Here is a 19148-nt window from a genome sequence, read left to right as displayed (position 1 = left end):
TTTTGATTTGTTAACTGGGTGATTTGGTGGTCTGTTCATTAAATAAAAGGTAAATGCTGGAGGCTGTTGTGGTACAATAGTCATGAAAGGAAACAGAAAAAGATGTTTACAAAAAATAACTTTATTCTCCAGCTACACATCACTGCTACAAAACAAGATCATCCAGTCATTACTCCTTTCTCATTATATACCAACAAGTGCACAGCAGAGAAAGGGGATCAGATTACTTTACAAAGACAAGGACAATATTCATTCTTTAGCAAAAAGCTAAAACACAAGTCAATTGTCCAACCAGGAGCAAAATAATCATCACCTCGACTTTAGATCACTGGGTCTTTTGCTGATCCTTCTTAATGTGGCAACCTTCAAATTGGATTTGTTTTTATTTCTTTCCTTTCTTGGCACCTTTCTTTCCCTTTTGTGAATTTGCACAGTACTTTGCTTCCATCGCAGCCAGAAAATTGTCCATCTGCTTTTCCCGGTCCTTCTGCTTATTCTGAAGATACAACCATCCATCAGCAACCTTTCATCCAAATAACATTTACCTGAAATAAGTAGGACCAACTTCTTGCAATGCAAGGGAACATTAGGAGGAAGGGTAGGGGATTGGGTGGGGGGACTTAATGAGCCAGATGGTTGCTGTTGTTTCTTAGGCTGGAAAAGGACGTGTTCTGAGGGAGCCACAGGTTCATAGCCTGACATGTGAGATTCTGAGCCTGAACAGAATTTTGGCTGCAATGAACCTGCAGCACAACCAGTCAGTCCCCAGAATGCTATCCACTGAGCTGTGATGGGCAGACCATTGTAGCAAAGGACAAGTCTTGTTGCAATGATCACTATGACCACACACTGCACCCAGGCTGATCTGGAGGAAGTTTCAGCATTTCACAAATTCAGGAAACTGGCAGAATACTGTCTTGTCATGGCACAGATATAGATTAGATTAGATTCCCTACAGTGTGGAAACAGGCCCTTCAGCCCAGCAAGTCCACACCGACCCTCCGAAGAGTGATCCACCAGACCCATTCCTCGATATAGTATTTACCCCTGACTAATGCAACCATCACTACTGGCAATTTAGCATGGCCAATTCACCTAACCTGCACATCTTTGGATTGTGGGAGGAAACCAGAGCACCCGGAGGAAATCCACACAGACACGGGAAGAACGTGCAAATTCCACACAGACAGTTGCCTGAGCTGGGAATCGAACCCAGGTTCCTGGCGCTGTGAGCCACCGTGCTACCCCATAGGGCAACAATCCCAATGTGAGGACTAATAGATTGATAGAGTTTGTCTGGGTCATAATATTTCTGGTACAATCTGCTGACTCACTTACTTGTATAAGTAGTTTGAGGGAGTCATTTCCCTCCTCCAGTCCCAGCTCCTGTCTCATTACTTCAGCCTCTTTGGCCTCTCGGTCACCCTGTCATCATGAGATACTGATTAGCAAGAAATAGAAACTGTCTGCATGCAACACTGCTGTTACACTGCCCTCATAGCCAAACCCCACACACTGATATTAACTGCTAATAGTTCTGTTATTATTTAGGGGGGAGGTAATGGCCCTGTGGTATTATTAAACTATTAATCCAGAGGCCCTGGTTATGATTTGGGGACCTGGGTTCAAATCCCACCATGGCAGGTGGAGGAGTCTGGATTCAATTAAAATCTGGAATTAAGAGTGTAATGATGACCATGAAACCTATCTGGTTCATATGGCTCTTCAGGGAATAAAATCGGTCATTTTTTACACAGTCTGATCTACATGCAATTCCAGACCCACAATGAACGTGAGGCAACATCCGAGAAGCAGGAAAATCGACGTTTCGGGCAAAAGCCCTTCATCATATTCCTGAATGCTGCCTGACCTGCTGTGCTTTTCTAGCACCACTCTAATCTAGACTCTGGTTTCCAGCATCTGCAGTCCTCACTTTTGCTACAAAAAACGTGGTTGACTCTGAACTGCTCCCTGGGCAATAAATGCTGACCTAGGCAGCAATGCCCACATCCAGTGAACCAATTTAAACATTTGAATAAATAACACTTATTCACCCCGGCTGAAGCACGCAGTTTCATGGGCAGTCGAACGAGCACAAGTTTTACTGAAATTAGGTTTGAGAGAATGCGATTTGCACTTGAAATTCCACAACCATTTGAGCTCATTTAGCTGATTTAAAGTGGATTTGTGCTGAGGAAATCAGAACAACTTGGTGGAAACTATGGACCTATGTGTTTGATATGCTTCAACTCAACAAACAACACTACAGCTTCCGCATGGAGACCAGGATTAGAACACTCATGTCGGCTGCATTTTACCTACAGCTTCTCAATGACTGAGCTTCAACTTCATTTCAGAGTTCACTGGTTAACAACCATCTGATTACAGATCAGATCTGTTGCTATACTGCAGGACAATGGTTGTAACAAATCACTTTATAATGGATAAACAGAGTAAAAATAAAGTCCCTCACCCTCCTCTTACGGGCTCTCTGTTTGCTTGCAGTCTCCTTTGTAAACGCAGTGTAGGCTGGGAGCTCTTGTGCCTTAATGGCAGCTTCCAAGATTGCTCGTATCCGTGATTCATCTTCGGGTGTGGAACACAACACCGACTCCATGATACCATCCATGTCCCCCTCAAAATCCAGGTATGCCTGTTTTATATCTGTCATCTCCTCTTCGGAGTCTTTATACTTCGCTTCAAATTCCTTAATGTCAGCCACTGTGACCTGGGCACGGCACAAACACCATAGGATCACCAATGGAAGCCAACAGTACATTACATAGCAGTACATGAAAGCCAGTAATCCCCACAATGGGACATGCAATTCCACAGCCTGACAGCGACAGCTCTGTCACAGGTTATAATCAAAGGCACATTGTTGAAGATTTTCACCCTGGACTCACCAGGACAATTTGCAAGAATACCAACTTAAGGGGCAAACCAACATTTATAATGCAAGAGGAGAATGCTAACTGGTTGGCAAGTGGGGGCACATGGGTACAAATGCTGCCGTGAAGAATGCACCAATTAATGACGACTGACAATTAATTGCCAGGCTGGGTTACACTTTGAACTAGACAGATTAACTCTGATCCCTGAGAAATTAACCAGCAAATACTGTCAACTACCTTGAGTTGAAACAGGTGACGTGGATGCACATATTCTCTGTCCACAATGAAGATGGCTGTGTTTAATACAGAGTCTTCAAGTACATGCTGGTACATCACAATGCAAACCCAAATGACAATCCTAAATTGGTTAGATGCAATCAGTACTTTGCTTGCCTTAAACAAGCAGCCTTTGAGACATACAGCCTACAAACCTGGCATCACACAGCCACTGATATTCATATACCACGGTACTCATTTGTGCAGACAATACTCATTTTTGCATACAAAATATCAATTTGATTGGTTTAGAATTTAAATAGTTACTGCACCATCCTCCCCTGCAATGACACCAGTGAGTAAGTATACAGACCTTCCAGAACACGAAGATCAGAGCAGGATTCTGCTCCTAGAATTCCATTCCCTGGACAATGGCCAAAACTATTTTTAATAGCAGCAAATAATTACCAATGAAAATCTCCCATCCCAATAGCAGCAAATAATTACCAATGAAAATCTCCCATCCCAAAGGCCAGCCCAGCAAGCCAAGGAGCAATAACATAGCAGAAGAGTGTTGATCTCAGAGAATCTCAAACTTTCAGAATAACTCCCTCCAGCACTGACGTCAAATGAGAACAACGTTGCAATCTAAAGCCAGTAAAGGCACAATCACAAAGAGATCCAGTTAAATTGAAAGGTTGAGAATGACGTTATCTCAAATAATGCCTTCGAGATACGGAACAATGCAGATTCGTGAGCCAAGTTCTGTACCCATGAAGACGGCCTCAACCGTGAGCTTGGGGTCATGTTGCGCTACATGTAACCTCACCACACTTCTGTGTTTGTAAAATCTTCCTAACTGTTCTGTTGTGACGCTATCACCGTGATAACTTATTATGATCTCACCAACTTAATTAGTCTATATAATTTTGATTTATTTGTTACTTTGGCGAGACCCTTACCCTGTGACTCTTATACCCAAGATGTTATTCCAGCCTTTATGGTTGTCTCTAGCACCACCTTATTTTTGTAATTCTTTTGTAATTATCTCTCTGCCTCAACTAATCAGCTCATAGGTCATCCCTTCACTTGCTATTCAGCTATTGACACTTTACTGACATCATTTGTGATTGTGAGGCATTAAAGACCAGGTCAATTATCACACTACAATTAAAATGAGAGAGAGACATATTGTGGGAAGAGCATGTTAAGAGAGGAAACCTTATTATGTTTAATTATTTAAAAACATATACATCCCCATTTCTGAATGAATTGAAAGTCTGGTTGAGATATCTGGTCGGTATGGACAGGTTGGACCAAAGGGTCTGTTTCCATGCTGTACATCGCTATGACTCTATCTGACATTTTTGATTACCTTTAAAGAGGATATTCCCGGAAATACATCCAGGGAAGTTATTTGGGTGGAACTGAGAAATAAGAAAGGGATGATCATCTTATTGGGATTGTATTATAGTCAGAGGGAAATTGAGAAACAAATTTGCAAGGAGATCTCAGCTCTCTGTAAGAATAATAGAGTGGTTCTGGTTGGGGATTTTAACTTCCAAAATGGACAACCTCACACTTGGCAGGGTTGAACTCCATCTGCCATTCCTCAGCCCAGCTCTGCATCATATCTAAGTCCCTCTGCAGCCGACAACAGCCCTCCTCACTGTCCACAACTCCACCTATCTTCGTATCATCTGCAAATTTACTGACCCACCCTTCGACTCCCTCATCTAAGTCATTAATAAAAATTACAAACAGCAGAGGACCCAGAACTGATCCCTGCGGAACTCCACTTGTAACTGGGCTCCAGGCTGAATATTTACCATCTACCACCACTCTCTGCCTTCGACCGGTTAGCCAGTTTTCTATCCAAACGGCCAAATTTCCCTCTATCCCATGCCTCCTGACTTTCCGCATAAGCCTACCATGGGGAACCTTATCAAATGCCTTACTAAAATCCATGTACACGACATCCACTGCTCTACCCTCATCCACATGCTTGGTCACCTCCTCGAAGAATTCAATAAGACTTGTAAGGCAAGACCTACCCTTCACAAATCCGTGCTGGCTGTCCCTAATCAAGCAGTGTCTTTCCAGATACTCATAAATCCTATCCCTCAGTACCCTTTCCATTACTTTGCCTACCACAGAAGTAAGACTAACAGGCCTGTAATTCCCGGGGTTATCCCTATTCCCTTTTTTGAACAGGGGCACAACATTCGCTACTCTCCAGTCCCCTGGTACCACCCCCGTTGCCAGTGAAGACGAGAAGATCATTGCCAACGGTACTGCAATTTCCTCTCTTGCTTCCCACATAATCCTAGGATATATCCCGTCAGGCCCGGGGGACTTGTCTATCCTCAAGTTGTTCAAAATGTCCAACACATCTTCCTTCCTAACAGGTATCTCTTCGAGCTTACCAGTCCATTTCACACTCTCCTCTTCTACAATACGGTCCCTCTCGTTCGTAAATACTGAAGAGAAGTACTTGTTCAAGACCTCTCCTATCTCTTCCGACTCAATACACAGTCTCCCACTACTGTCCTATTGAGTTTGAGGATTGATGAGGGCAGAGCGGTAGATGTGATCTATATGAACTTCAGTAAGGCGTTCGACAAGGTTCCCCATGGGAGACTGGTTAGCAAGGTTAGATCTCATGGAATACAGGGAGAACTAGCCATTTGGATACAGAACTGGCTCAAAGGTAGAAGACAGAGGGTGGTGGTGGTAGAGGGTTGTTTTTCAGACTGGAGGCCTGTGACCAGTGGAGTGCCACAAGGATCGGTGCTGAGTCCACTAATTTTTGTCATTATATAAATTAATTTGATGTGAGCATAAGAGGTATAGTTAGTAAGTTTGCAGATGACACCAAAATCGGAGGTGTAGTGGACAGTGAAGAAGGTTACTGCAAATTACAACAGGATTTTAATCAGATGGGCCAATGGGCTGAGAGGTGGCACGTGGCGGCATGGTGGCTCAGTGGTTAGCACTGCTGCCTCATAGCACCAGGGTCCCAGGTTCAATTCCAGCCTCGGGCGACTGTGTGGAGTTTGCACATTCTCCCCTTGTCTGCATGGGTTTCCTCCGGGTGCTCCGGTTTCCTCCCACTGTCCAAAGATGTGCATGTCAGGTGAATTGGCCATGCTAAATTGCCCGTAGTGTTAGGTGCATTAGTCAGGGGTAAATGTAGGGGAATGGGTCTGGGTGGGTTGCTCTTTGGAGGGTCGGTGTGGACTTGTTGGGCCGAAAGGCCTGTTTCCACACTGTAGGGAAGCTAATCTAATCGAGATAAATGTGAGGTGCTGCATTTTGAGAATGCAAATCTTAGCAGGAATTACACAATTAATGGTAAGGTCCTAGGGAGTGTTGCTGAATAAAGAGACCTTGGAATACAGGTTCATAGCTCCTTGAAAGTGGAGTCGCAGATAGACAGAATAGTGAAGGTGGTGTTTGGTATGCTTTCCTTTATTGGTCAGAGTATTGAATACAGGAGTTGGGAGTTCATGTTGCGGCTGTACAGGACATTGGTTAGGCTACTGTTGGAATGTTGTGTGCAATTCTGGTCTCCTTCCTATCGGAAAGATGTTGTGAAACTTGAAAGGGTTCAGAAAAGATTTACAAAGATGTTGCCAGAGTTGGAGGATTTGAGCTATAGGGAGAGGCTGAACATGCCAACGTTTGTGGGCGGTACGGTGGCACAGTGGTTAGCACTGCTGCCTCACAGCGCCTGAGACCCGGGTTCAATTCCCGACTCAGGCGACTGACTGTGTGGAGTTTGCACGTTCTCCCCGTGTCTGCGTGGGTTTCCTCCGGGTGCTCCAGTTTCCTCCCACAGTCCAAAGATGTGCAGGGTCAGGTGAATTGGCCATACTAAATTGCCCGTAGTGCTAGGTAAGGGGTAAATGTAGGGGTATCGATGGGTTTCGCTTCGGCGGGTCGGTGTGGACTTGTTGGGCCGAAGGGCCTGTTTCCACACTGTAATGTAATCTAATGCTGGGGCTGTTTTCCCTAGAGTGTCGGAGGCTGAGGGGTGACCTTATAGAGATTTACAAAATTATGAGGAGCATGGATAGGATAAATAGACAAAGTCTTTTCCCTGGTGTGGGGGAGCCCAGAACCGAGTGCATAGGTTTAGGGTGAGAGGGGAAAGATATAAAACAGACCTACGGGGCAACGTTTCATACAGAGGGTGGTACAGGTATGGAATGAGCTGCCAGAGGAAGTGGTGGAGGCTGGTACAATTGCAACATTTAAGAGGCATTTGGATGTGTATATGAATAGGAAGGGTTTGGAGGGATATGGGCCGGGTGCTGGCAGGTGGGACTAGATTGGATTGGGATATCTGGTTGGCATGGATGGGTTGGACCAAAGGGTCTGTTTCCATGCTGTACATCTCTATGACTATGACTTGTGATTCAGTCTGTCAACATCCACTCATAACATTTGTACTATCTTTTGACACTCTTAAATACCTGGAATTATCATGCAATGATCACTATGCCTATAAATTCTGTGCCTGTGTGCATCCTTCCACTTCACCTGACGTAGGACCAGTGCTATGAAAGCTTGTGGTTTCATAGCAAACTATTGAACTTATAACCTGGTGTCCTACAACTTCTGACTTTGTCCACACTAGACCAACACCAGCAAATAATCCTGACCCACGGCCCAGATCCCAGGATGGGGCAAGTTATCATCTGAGGAAATGCTGGACAGGCTGATCCTGTAGCTCCAAGTGAAGTTTAAACAAATGAGAAATGATCTAATGGAAACATGTTTAAGATGCTGAAGGGACACAACAGGGTAGAAGCTGAAAGGATGCTTTCCTTTGTGACTTGAATTAGGGGACATAGTTTAAAAATAAGTGATTGCCCATTTAAGATAGAAATGAGAATTTCCCTCTCCCAAATTTGATCTCTTCCCCAGAGAGTGACAGAGGCAGGGTCACTGAATTGTTTTAAGGTAAGAGTCGATAGATTTTTTGGTGGGGAAGATTTGAACTGAAGACCCAAGTACAATATTGTGGGGGTTGCGCTTTTCTGGTACTATCACTATTGCAAACGATGTCCAAATGAACAAGAGTTATAGAGGGTAGGCAGGAATGTCAAACTGAGGCCCCAATCACAGCAGCCATGAGCTATAAGGAGGGATTAGACAGGTGTGGACTATTTTCCTCAGATCACAGAAGGCTAAAAGAGGACACGATTGAGATGTGTACGACTATGAGGAGTAAGGGAGCAGCTGGACCCCTTGGTTGAGGGATCAATCACAAGATGGCATAGTTTTACAGTAAGAGATGGGAATTTCAACATGGATTTGGGAAAAAAATTTTTTATCATTCTGCGGGTGGTGAGAATCTGGAATGCACTGCCCAGTGAGGTCATGGAGACCAGAAACATTACAACCTTTAAAAAGTATTTGGATGAGTGTCTGAAATATCATAACATTCAAGGTTATGGAACAAGTGCAGGGCACTGGAATTAGTGCACCTTTAGTGGTAGTTATTGTTGGTGCAGACGCGATGGGCCAAAGGGCCTTTACTGTACTGTATGAATCTATGACTTTATAGCAATGGTCCTATTAAATGGCAGAGCAAACTCAAAGGGGAAATAACCCCCTCCTCTCCTAATTCATACCTGGGCCTGTACATCAGCCTGCAGCATTGGCTGAACTATGAAGAACCTCAACTCTTCCAAAAGGCTAGGATGGAGTATAAAAGAGATATACTGATTTTGCTCATAATCAGGCAACAGCTGGAGTACTGTGAACATTAGCAAATGCATGGAGGAATGCATATCAGAGGTCAATCTGGGAGTTCCCCAACTGGAAACCTTGGATGAACCAGGAAAGCCACTGCCTACTGAAGGCCAGTTGTGCAGCGTTCAAGTCAGAAGACACAGATCTATACAGGTATGACCTCTGCAAAGCCATCAGAAATGTCAAGAGGCATTATAAGGTAGAGGCCCAAACCAACCATACGGACATCCGCCACCCATTGTGAGGCCTAACCAACATAATGGAGCAGAGCAAGATAGTGGACAAAAACACATCCCTCCCTGATGAGCTGACTATCTTCTATGCTCGGTTTGAACAGAATGCCTGCAGGGCGGTGTCATCTGCCCCGACAGCCCCAGACGCACCTATCTCTTCAGACACCGTTGCAGATGTCAGATCAGTCCTCCTGGGAGTCAACTCAAGGAATGTGACGCGCCCAGATGGAGTCACCGGCCATACACTTCGATCCTGTGTGGACCAGCTGACAGAGGTATTCACTGACATCTTCAACCTCTCCCTCCTCGAGGCCAAAGTTCCTACCTGATTCAAGAAGATCACCATTGTCCCAGTACCAAAGAAACCACATGCAACATATTTTAATGACTACCGACCAATGGCTCTGACCTTCATAATCATGAAGTATTTTGAAAGGCTGGTTATGGCACACATCAACTCTACTTTCCCAGCTGCCTCAATCACCTGCAATTTGCCTACCAACATAACAGGTCCACAGAGTATGCAGTTTCCCTAATCCCGCACTTATCTCTCGACAACAATGAAACACCTACAATCAGACTCCTACTCATTCACTGCAGTTCCACTTCGACACCATTAGCCCCTCAAGACTGATCTCAAAACTCTCGGTTCTGCCCTCTGCAAATGGATCCTCAGCTTCTTGACCCAGAGACTGGAATCAGTGAAGAGAGGTAACTGCACCTTCTCCATGATAATGCTCAACACTGGAGCTCCCCCCCACCATGGATACGCTCTCAGCTCCCTCCTGTACACTCATGACTCCAAATGAATGCCATCTACAAGTGTGCTGATGACACCACTGTGGCAGAATGGATATCAAACAACGGTAAGTCAGAGTACAGAAAGGAGAAAGAGGACTTGGTGTTCTGGTGTAATAATAACAACCTCTCTCTCTCATTTTCAGCAAAAGAACTGATCATTGACTTCAGAATCATAGAATCCCTACAGTGTGGAAACAGACCATTCAGCCCAACAAGTCCACACCGACCTTCTGAAGAGTAACCCACCCAGACCCATTCCCCCCACCCTACATCTACCACTGACTAATACAGCTAACCTACACATCGCTGAACACTATGGGTAATTTAGCATGGCCAAATCACCTAACCTGTACATCTTTGGATGTGGGAAGAAAGCAGAGCACCCAGAGAAAACCCACGCAGACATGGGGAGATTGTGCAAACTCCACACAGACAGTTACAGAAGGCAGGAATCAAACTCGGGTCCCTGCCACTGTAGATTTTTTTTTAGATTAGATTCTCTCCAGTGTGGAAACAGGCCCTTCGGCCCAACAAGTCCACACCGCCCCTCTGAATAGAAACCCACCCCCCTACCCTATATTTACCCCCTACCCTATATTTACCCCTGACTAACACTGTGGGCAATTTAGCATGGCCAATTTACCTGACCTGCACATTTTTGGACTGTGGGAGGAAACCGGAGCACCCGGAGGAAACCCACACAGACACGGGGAGAATGTACAAACTCCACACAGTCAGGCGGGAATCAAACCCAGGACCCAGGACCCTGGTGCTGTGAGGCAGCACCGCTAACAACTGAGCCACAGAAAGGAGGAGAACATCACCCCGATCTACATCAACAGAGTGGAAGTTAGATTAGATTAGATTAATTACAGAGTGAAAACAGACCCTTCGGCCCAACAAGTCCACACTGACCCGCCAAAGTGCAACCCACCCACACGCATTCCCCTACATTTACCCCTTACCTAACACTACGGGCAATTCAGCATGGCCAATTCACCTGACCTGCACATCTTTGGACTGTGGGAGGAAACCGGAGGAAACCCACGCAGGCACGGGGAGAATGTGCAAACTCCACACAGTCAGTCGCCTGAGACGGGAATCGAACCCGGGTCTCTGGCGCTGTGTAAATTATTTAAGGGTTATGGGGAAAGGAAGGAAAGTGAAGTTGAGGATTATCAGATCAGCCATGATCTTACTGAAAAGCAGAGCAGGCTTAATAGACTGAATGGCCTATTCTTATTCCTGTGTCTTCTGGTTCTTCTTCTTAACTCTGAGCTCAAGTCATGAGGAATCAACAGCATGGCTGACCCTGTACTGCAATATCTCAGTGTCCAGAACTAAACACAATGCAACTTCATTGAGCATTTGGATCCTGATTGACCTTGTGCTATTGTTTAGCACTAGTCACTGAGCTGTTTGACATCTGCTTGTCTATCGAGAGCTCTTCCCAGGGTTATATTTACTGGTACCTTCTTAAAAAGCAGTCGCCAGTATTCCTCCCAGTCACGGTCCTGTTTTACAATATCTGCCTCTTCATCCACTATACCTTGTTCATCATATAGTCCACGCTGCTCCCCATCACTCAGCACAGCATACACTTTACCCAGGATCTGTTGGAAGTACAAGCAGGGATAGCTGTGTCAATGATCAGAAGGACTCAGAAGTATTCAAAAGTAGATTCTCAAAAGATTACACTCTAAGACTAAGTTCTAGTCAGAAAGGAGTTGTATCCTGTCCTCATGCAGCACCCACACTGGTAACCATCCAGTCCAATGCTCAGATCATAACTATTCACTATATGACAGTCAGAGTTCAGTTTGGGTTCTGGGCTCTAAGACAGACTTAGACTAGAGTGAGTTGAAAAAACCATTTAATGTTTGGACTGTGGTTTTGCTTGGTAATGACCATTTCTTGGATGATTCCTGGGTGCATAGACACAGCTTCGTGTTTCAACAGAAACATCCAGCCGAGGAAGGAGGTGGCATCTCAATGTCATGCTCTTCTTTCTGTATGGGTGAGGGGACCACCCTGAGAGGCACTGAAAGGACAAATCCTCAACCACTGAATTAATGTATTTTTGCTTTTATTATTTTAGAGGATGTCGGTTGGCCAGCATTTATTGCCCAACTCTAGTTGCCCTTGAGCAGCTGGTGAGCTGCTTTCTTGAACTGCTGCAGTGAATGGGATGTAGGTTGGCCCAAAATGCTCTTAGGGAAGGAACTTCAGGATTTTGACCCAGTGACACTGAGGCAATGGCGATATATTTTCAAGTTCAGATCATGAGTGGCTTGAAGAGGAACTTGGCGTGGAACTTGAAGGGTAAGGTGGTGTTCCCGTGTATCTACTGTCCTTGTCCCTCTAGATGGAAGTGGGCACGGGTTTAGAAAGTGCTATCTAAGAGGCCTTGTGAATTTATGTCGTGCATCTTACGGACGGCACACATTGCTGCTACTGAGCATCAGTGATGGAGAGTGTCGATGTTTGTGGATATGGTGCCAATCAAGCAGACTGCTTTGTCCTGAACGATGTCAAGTTTATTGAGTGCTGTGAAAGCTGCATTCATCCAGGTAAGCAGGGAGTATTCCAGCACACTCCTGAACCGTGTTTCAAGAAGCTGCAGTTTCTCTGGATGAACAGTGCCAACTGACCAAAATTACCTGGAATTTCTCAGTAGCCTTTTCCTTCTCCACATCTGTTACCCTGTCAGGATGAACCTGGAGAGATACCTTCCGATATCCCCTTCGGATCTCTCCCTCCGAGGCTCCTGACCTCACACCCAAAACCTGGTAGAGGTCTGATGTCCCAAAGGTCTCCTCACATTGTTCCAGCAGACCCATGACCAAGCCAGCTCTGAAGGTACCTGTTAAGAAAGCACAGTTTGTCAGCGACAGATTCCCCAACCCAAACTAAATATCAACAAAATGGGCACCAGCACATACACACACATTCTCTTTCTCCCTCCCTCCCTCCGTCTCTCTGCACCCCCACCCTCCCTCCCTCCGTCTCTCTGCACCCCCTCCCTCCCTCCCTCCGTCTCTCTGCACCCCCTCCCTCCCTCCCTCCGTCTCTCTGCACCCCCTCCCTCCCTCCCTCCGTCTCTCTGCACCCCCTCCCTCCCTCCCTCCGTCTCTCTGCACCCCCTCCCTCCCTCCCTCCGTCTCTCTGCACCCCCTCCCTCCCTCCCTCCGTCTCTCTGCACCCCCTCCCTCCCTCCCTCCGTCTCTCTGCACCCCCTCCCTCCCTCCGTCTCTCTGCACCCCCTCCCTCCCTCCGTCTCTCTGCACCCCCTCCCTCCCTCCGTCTCTCTGCACTCCCACCCAGTCTCCCTGCACCCCCACCCAGTCTCCCTGCACCCCCACCCAGTCTCCCTGCACCCCCACCCAGTCTCCCTCCCTCCCTCCCTGCACCCCCACCCAGTCTCCCTCCCTCCCTGTCTCCCTGCACCCCCACCCAGTCTCCCTGCACCCCCACCCAGTCTCCCTGCACCCCCACCCAGTCTCCCTCCCTCCCTGTCTCCCTCCCTCCCTGTCTCCCTGCACCCCCACCCAGTCTCCCTCCCTCCCTGTCTCCCTCCCTGTCTCCCTGCACCCCCACCCAGTCTCCCTCCCTCCCTGTCTCCCTCCCTCCCTGTCTCCCTCCCTCCCTCCCAGTCTCCCTGCACCCCCACCCAGTCTCCCTCCCTCCCTGTCTCCCTCCCTCCCTGTCTCCCTCCCTCCCTCCCAGTCTCCCTGCACCCCCACCCAGTCTCCCTCCCTCCCTGTCTCCCTCCCTCCCTGTCTCCCTCCCTCCCAGTCTCCCTGCACCCCCACCCAGTCTCTCTGCACTCCCTCCCTGTCTCTTTCAATCTCCATTCCTTGCACCTCCCAACCTCTGCCACCATCTCCCCCCGCCCCCCTGCCTGTCTCTCCCCACCCCATATGTGCCCACTCCCATCTCCCTGTCTGCCTCCTCCCAGCTGTCTCTCCCCCTCCCCATCTCCCTCTCCCCTGTCTGTTACCCCCAACCGTTTCACTACCTCTCCCTCCCTTCCTTTTTCTTTTTCTTTCTCTGTCTGTCTGTCTGTCTGTCTGTCTTTCTGTCTTCCTATTTCAGTCGCTCACCCTCAAGATTTTTTTTCTCTCTGATTTATTTTCCCGCCACTGACACTTTGACGTTACCGGAAGTTTTAATCCTGTTACCCGGAAGTGTTTCTGCGGAAGTGGACGGAGCCCCGCCCCCGACCCTTTAACTTTAAAGGGCGTGGTCAGGTTCTTAAAGGGACAGGTCAGGTTTTTTTTAGATTTTTTTAGATTAGATTACATTACAGTGTGGAAACAGGCCCTTCGGCCCAACAAGTCCACACCGACCCGCCGAAGCGAAACCCACCCATACCCCCACATTTACCCCTTACCTAACACTACGGGCAATTTAGCATGGCCAATTCACCTGACCCTGCACATCTTTGGACTGTGGGAGGAAACCGGAGCACCCGGAGGAAACCCACACAGACACGGGGAGAACGTGCAAACTCCACACAGTCAGTCGCCTGAGGCGGGAATTGAACCCGGGTCTCAGGCGCTGTGAGGCAGCAGTGCTAACCACTGTGCCACCGTGCCGCCCACAAAGGCAAGGCCAGGACCTTACAGATTAATACACAGGATTAGGGGTAATGTAATGTAATGTAATGTAATGGTTTGGATTGGGGTTGGCTAACCAACAGAAAGCAAAGGGTCGGTATAAATGGGTCCCTTTTCTGGTTGACAAGGTGTAACTGGTGGGGTCACAGGATTTGGGCCAAGGGCCCTGGCTATTCACAATCCATATTAATGATTTGGATGCAGTCCTAAAATGTATTTATAGTCAAATTTTCAGATGACATTAAAATAGGTCAAAAACCACTTTGCAATGAAGAAATAGAAATGAAGTTTAATGTGGATATGTATGAAATTCATCCGTTTGGTCAGAGGAATAGAAAGGCAATTTATCATCTAGATGCAGAAAAACTTTAGAATGCTTCAGTGCAAAGTGTCCTTGTACATGAATTGCAGGAAGCTAAAAAGCTAGAATGTAGGTACAACAGATAAGAAGAAAGGCAAATGGAAATGTTGGTATTTTTGCCAAACGAATAGAGTATAAAAGTAGTTTACTAATGGAGGGCTCCTGCCTGAAACATTGATTTTCCTGCTCCTCTGATGCTGTCTGATCTGCTGTGCTTTTCCAGCACCACCCTACTCTTGACAATAAAAGTAGGGACGTCTTACTGCAACTGTACAAGACATTAGTGAGACCAAATCTGGAGTATTGCACACAATTTTACTCCCCTTCTTTGAAGAGGAATGTAGTTGCATTAAAGACACTTCTGAGGAGGTACATAGATTGATTCCAGAGATGAGTGGCTTGTCTTATGAGAGAAATTGATCAATTAGGCCAATATTCATTTGAATTTAGAAAAATTGAGGTATATAAAATGCTAAAGGAGATTGACAAAAGTAGACGTAGAAAAGATGATTCATGTTCAGCGATCTACAAGAGGTGATAATTTTGGAATACTCAGATGCACTCAGATCCTGTGCAGACCAGATGGTGGGAATATTTGCAGATGTCTTTAACCTGTCCTTACTCTGATCTAAAGTCCCCACCCTCCTTTAAGAAGAACACCATCAACCCACTGCTAAAAGAAAATCCTGCAGCAACCCTCAATGACTACTGTCCAGTGTTACGAGAGTGCTTCGAGAGGTTAGTCATGGCTCATATCAATCCCAGCCTATCAAATTATCTTGATCCTTTATAATTTGTCTATTGGCACAACAGGTCCACAATAGAATTGAAGAGTGTGGTACTGGAAAAGCACAGCCAGTCAGGCAGCATCCGAGGAACAGGAGAATCGACGTTGTTTAAAGCATAAGCTCTTCATCATTCCTGATGAAGAGCTTATGCTCAAAATGTCGATTCTGCTGCTCCTCGGATGCTGCCTAACCGGCTGTGCTTTTCCAGCACCATATTCTTCGACTCTGATCTCCACCATCTGCAGTGCTCACTTTCTCCCAGATCCACAGTAGAGGCAATCTCCCTGGCCGTACACTCATCCTTGGAATATCTGGATAACAAGGATACCTATATCAGGTTTTTTAACTACAGTTTCGCCTTCAACACCGTAATTCCAAACAAACCCATCTCTAAATTCCAAGACCTAGATCTCAGCTCCTTCCTGTGTAACTTGATCCTCAACTGCATCACCATTTTAGGCAGTGACCTCTAGATAACCAACACCCTCTGGGTGAAAAATATCCTTAAATTATCCTCTCAACCTTCTTAGCGTAAAGGTACGCCTGCTTATTATTGACCTCTCTACTAAGGAGAACACTTTCTCCCTGTCTACCCAGTCTGTATCCCTCAGAATATTTTTGCACCTGAAACAGGTTCCCCCCTTGGCCTTCTCTGCTCCAAGGAAAACAATCCCAAATCTGTAAATGTGTAAAACTCACGCCAGCCATCCAGTCTGACCATGAAACATGGTGAATGTTTACAGCAACTTTAACGTCATAAAATGTCCTACTGTGCATTTGGCATGACCAAATAAAAATTGGTACTAAGCCATAATGATTTACTAAGGAGAAAGAGCAAAATGTAGGATTGGAGTTTGGAGCCCTCAGCTGTTGTCCTGCACCTGTACCTTTTGTAGCCAAGAAATTAAGATGAATGAGCAAACTGCCATAGCACTGGAGTATAAGGGGCCATTCAAATAGGGAATTGTAAATAGTATGGGACAGTGCAGCTGGAAGAAAAGATATCGTTCAAGGATGTCTTGCTGCATTATACTCGGCCTTGGAGAGTTCACACCTGGAATATTATGTGCAGTTTTGGTCTCCTCATCTGAGGAAGGATGCTCTTGCACTCGAGGAGTGTGGTGAGAGTTTTCCAAGTTGATTCCTGGGAATGCAGGGCTAATGTATGAGGAGCGGTTAGAGTCACACAGTCATAGAGATGTACAGCACAGAAACAGACCTTTTGGTCCAGCTAATCCCTGTTGACCAGATAACCTAACCTAATTTTGTCCTATTTGCCTGCATTTGGTCCATATCTCTCTAAACCCTTCCTAATTCATATACCCATCCTGATGCCTTTTAATGCTGTAATTTTACCAGCCTCCACCACTTCCTCTAGCAGCTCATTCCATACACGTACCACCCTCTGTGTGAAAACATTGCCCCTTAGGTCTCTTTTCTATCTTACCCCCTCCCCCCCCTCACCTAAACCTATGACCTCTAGTCCTGGACTCATCCACCCAAGGGAAAAGACCTTGTCTATTTATCCTATCCATGACCCTCATGATTTTATAAACCTCTATAACATCATCCCTCAGCCTCTGATGCTCCTATCCCTATAGCTCAAATCCTCCAACCCTGGTCACACCCTTGTAAATCTTTTCTGAACCCTTTCAAGTTTCACAACATCCGATAGGAAGGAGACCAGAATTGCACACAATATTCCAAAAGTGGCCTAATCAATGTCCTGTACTGCCGTAGCATGAACTCCCAACTCCTGTATTCAATACTCTGACCAATAAAGGAAAACATACCAAATGCCTTCTTCACTATTGTATCTACCTGCGACTCTACTTCCAAGGAGTTGTGAACCTGCACTCCAAGGTGTTTTTGTTCAGCAATACTCCCTCAAACGTTACTATTGAGTGTATAATTCCTGTTCTGATTTGCTTTTCCAAATTGCAGCACCTCGCATTTATCTAAACTCCATCTGCCACTCCTCAGTCCATATGATCAAGATCCCATTGTAATCTGAGGTAACCTTCTTCACTGTTTACAACACCTCCCAATTTTGGTGTCATTTGTAAACTTACTAACTATACTTCCTATGTTCACATCCAAATTTTATATAAATGACAAAAAGCAGTGGACCCAGCACCAATCCTTGTGGCACTCCACTGGCCATAGCTCCCCAGTCTGAAAAGCACCACCACCCTCTGTCTTCTACCTTTGAGCCAGTTCTGCATCCAAATGGCTAATTCTCCCTGTATTCCATGAGATCTAACCTTGCTAACCAGTCTCCCAGGGGAACTTTGTCGAATGTCTTACTGAAGTCCATATACATAATGTAGACCGCTCTGCCCTCATCAATCTTCTTTATTACTTCTTCAAAAAACACAATCAAGTTTGTGAGACGTAATTTCCTATGCACAAAACCATGCTGACCATCCCTAATCAATCCAGATACATGGAAATCCCATCCCTCAGAGTTGTCTCCAAAGCCTTGCCCACGACCAATGTCAGGCTCACTGGTCTATAGTTCCCTGGCTTTTCCTTATCAGCTTTCTTAAACAGTGGTACCACGTTAGCCAACCTCCAGTCTTCTGGCACCTCACCTGTGACTATTGATGATACAAATATCTCAGTAAGAGGCCCAGCAATCACTTCCCTAGCTTCCCACAGAGTTCTAGGGTACACCTGATCAGGTCCTGGGGATTTATCCACCTTTATGCATTTCAAGACACCTCCTTCTCTGTAATATGGACATTTTTCAAGATGTCACCATCTATTTCCCTACATTCTACATTTTCCATGTCCTTTTCCACAGTAAACACTGATGCAAAATACTCTTTTAGTATCTCCCCCATCTCCTGCGGCTCCACACAAAGGTTGTCTTGCTGATCTTTGAGGGGCCTTATTCTCTCCCTAACCACTCTTTTGTTCTTAATGTATTTATAAAATCCCTTTGGATTCTCCTTAACCCTATTTGCCAAAGCTATCTCATGTCCCTTTTTTGCCTCCTGATTTCCCTCTTATGTAGGGAAATCATGTAGGCTATAAATTCTGTGTTACGATCGAGCCGCCCACAATCACCTGATGAAGGAGCGTCGCTCCGAAAGCTAGTGTGCTTCCAATTAAACCTGTTGGACTATAACCTGGTGTTGTGTGATTTTTAACTTTGTACTGCCTTTATACTCTTCTAAGGATTCACTCAATCTCTCTTGTCTATACCGGACATATGCTTCCTCATTTCTCTTAACCAAACTTTTCTTAACCAAATTTCTTTAGTCATTCAGCATTCCCTACATCTACCAGCCTTTCCTTCCTCCCTAACAGGAATATACTGGTTCTGGCTTTCGTTATCTCACTTCTGAAAGCTTCCCATTTTCCAGACGTCCCTTTACCCGCAAACATCTGCCCCCAACCAGCTTTTGAAAGTTCTTGTCTAACACCGTCAAAATTAGCCTTTCTCCAATTTCGAACTTCAACTTTTA

At 45.9% G+C, this 19148-nt stretch overlaps 1 protein-coding gene and 1 long non-coding RNA gene across 3 annotated transcripts in view; one reads left to right on the top strand and one right to left on the bottom strand.

The window, feature by feature from the left end:
* LOC148137462 (uncharacterized) overlaps positions 1–2476 on the top strand; it is a 44473-nt gene extending 41997 nt beyond the window's left edge. For both annotated transcript variants that reach the window (XR_015754262.1, XR_015754261.1), the window contains exon 3: positions 1758–2476. This is a non-coding gene — a long non-coding RNA (uncharacterized LOC148137462). The remainder of the gene's footprint in view (positions 1–1757) is intronic.
* Positions 102–14077, bottom strand: dnajc9 (DnaJ (Hsp40) homolog, subfamily C, member 9). The gene is made up of 6 exons (XM_043678637.2): positions 14011–14077; positions 12568–12770; positions 11380–11520; positions 2474–2728; positions 1339–1425; positions 102–496 (listed from the first exon to the last, which is right to left on the bottom strand). The coding sequence occupies exons 2-6, from the start codon at positions 12745–12747 to the stop codon at positions 383–385; spliced, it is 777 nt and encodes a 258-aa protein (XP_043534572.2). The 5' UTR covers positions 12748–12770; positions 14011–14077; the 3' UTR covers positions 102–382.
* Positions 14078–19148: the final 5071 nt, after the last annotated feature.

Source organism: Chiloscyllium plagiosum, unplaced genomic scaffold (assembly GCF_037043375.1).
Source record: "Chiloscyllium plagiosum isolate Xiang-an unplaced genomic scaffold, Cpla_swu_hap1 HiC_scaffold_43, whole genome shotgun sequence".
Lineage (NCBI taxonomy): Eukaryota > Metazoa > Chordata > Chondrichthyes > Orectolobiformes > Hemiscylliidae > Chiloscyllium > Chiloscyllium plagiosum.
The sequence above is the reverse complement of the archived record's forward strand: the minus strand, read 5'-3'. Positions and strand labels throughout refer to the sequence as shown.

What these genes read in the sequence shown, in the direction of transcription:
- dnajc9 (XM_043678637.2), bottom strand. Translation starts at nt 12,747, where the DNA reads ATGGGTCTGCTGGAACAATGTGAGGAGACCTTTGGGACATCAGACCTC. An exon ending in AGAGAGCCCGTAAGAGGAGG is followed by an intron (nt 1,426 to 2,473) that starts GTGAGGGACTTT and finishes TCATGATGACAG; the next exon opens with GGTGACCGAGAGGCCAAAGA. An exon ending in CCCTCAAACTACTTATACAA is followed by an intron (nt 497 to 1,338) that starts GTAAGTGAGTCA and finishes TTGTATCTTCAG; the next exon opens with AATAAGCAGAAGGACCGGGA.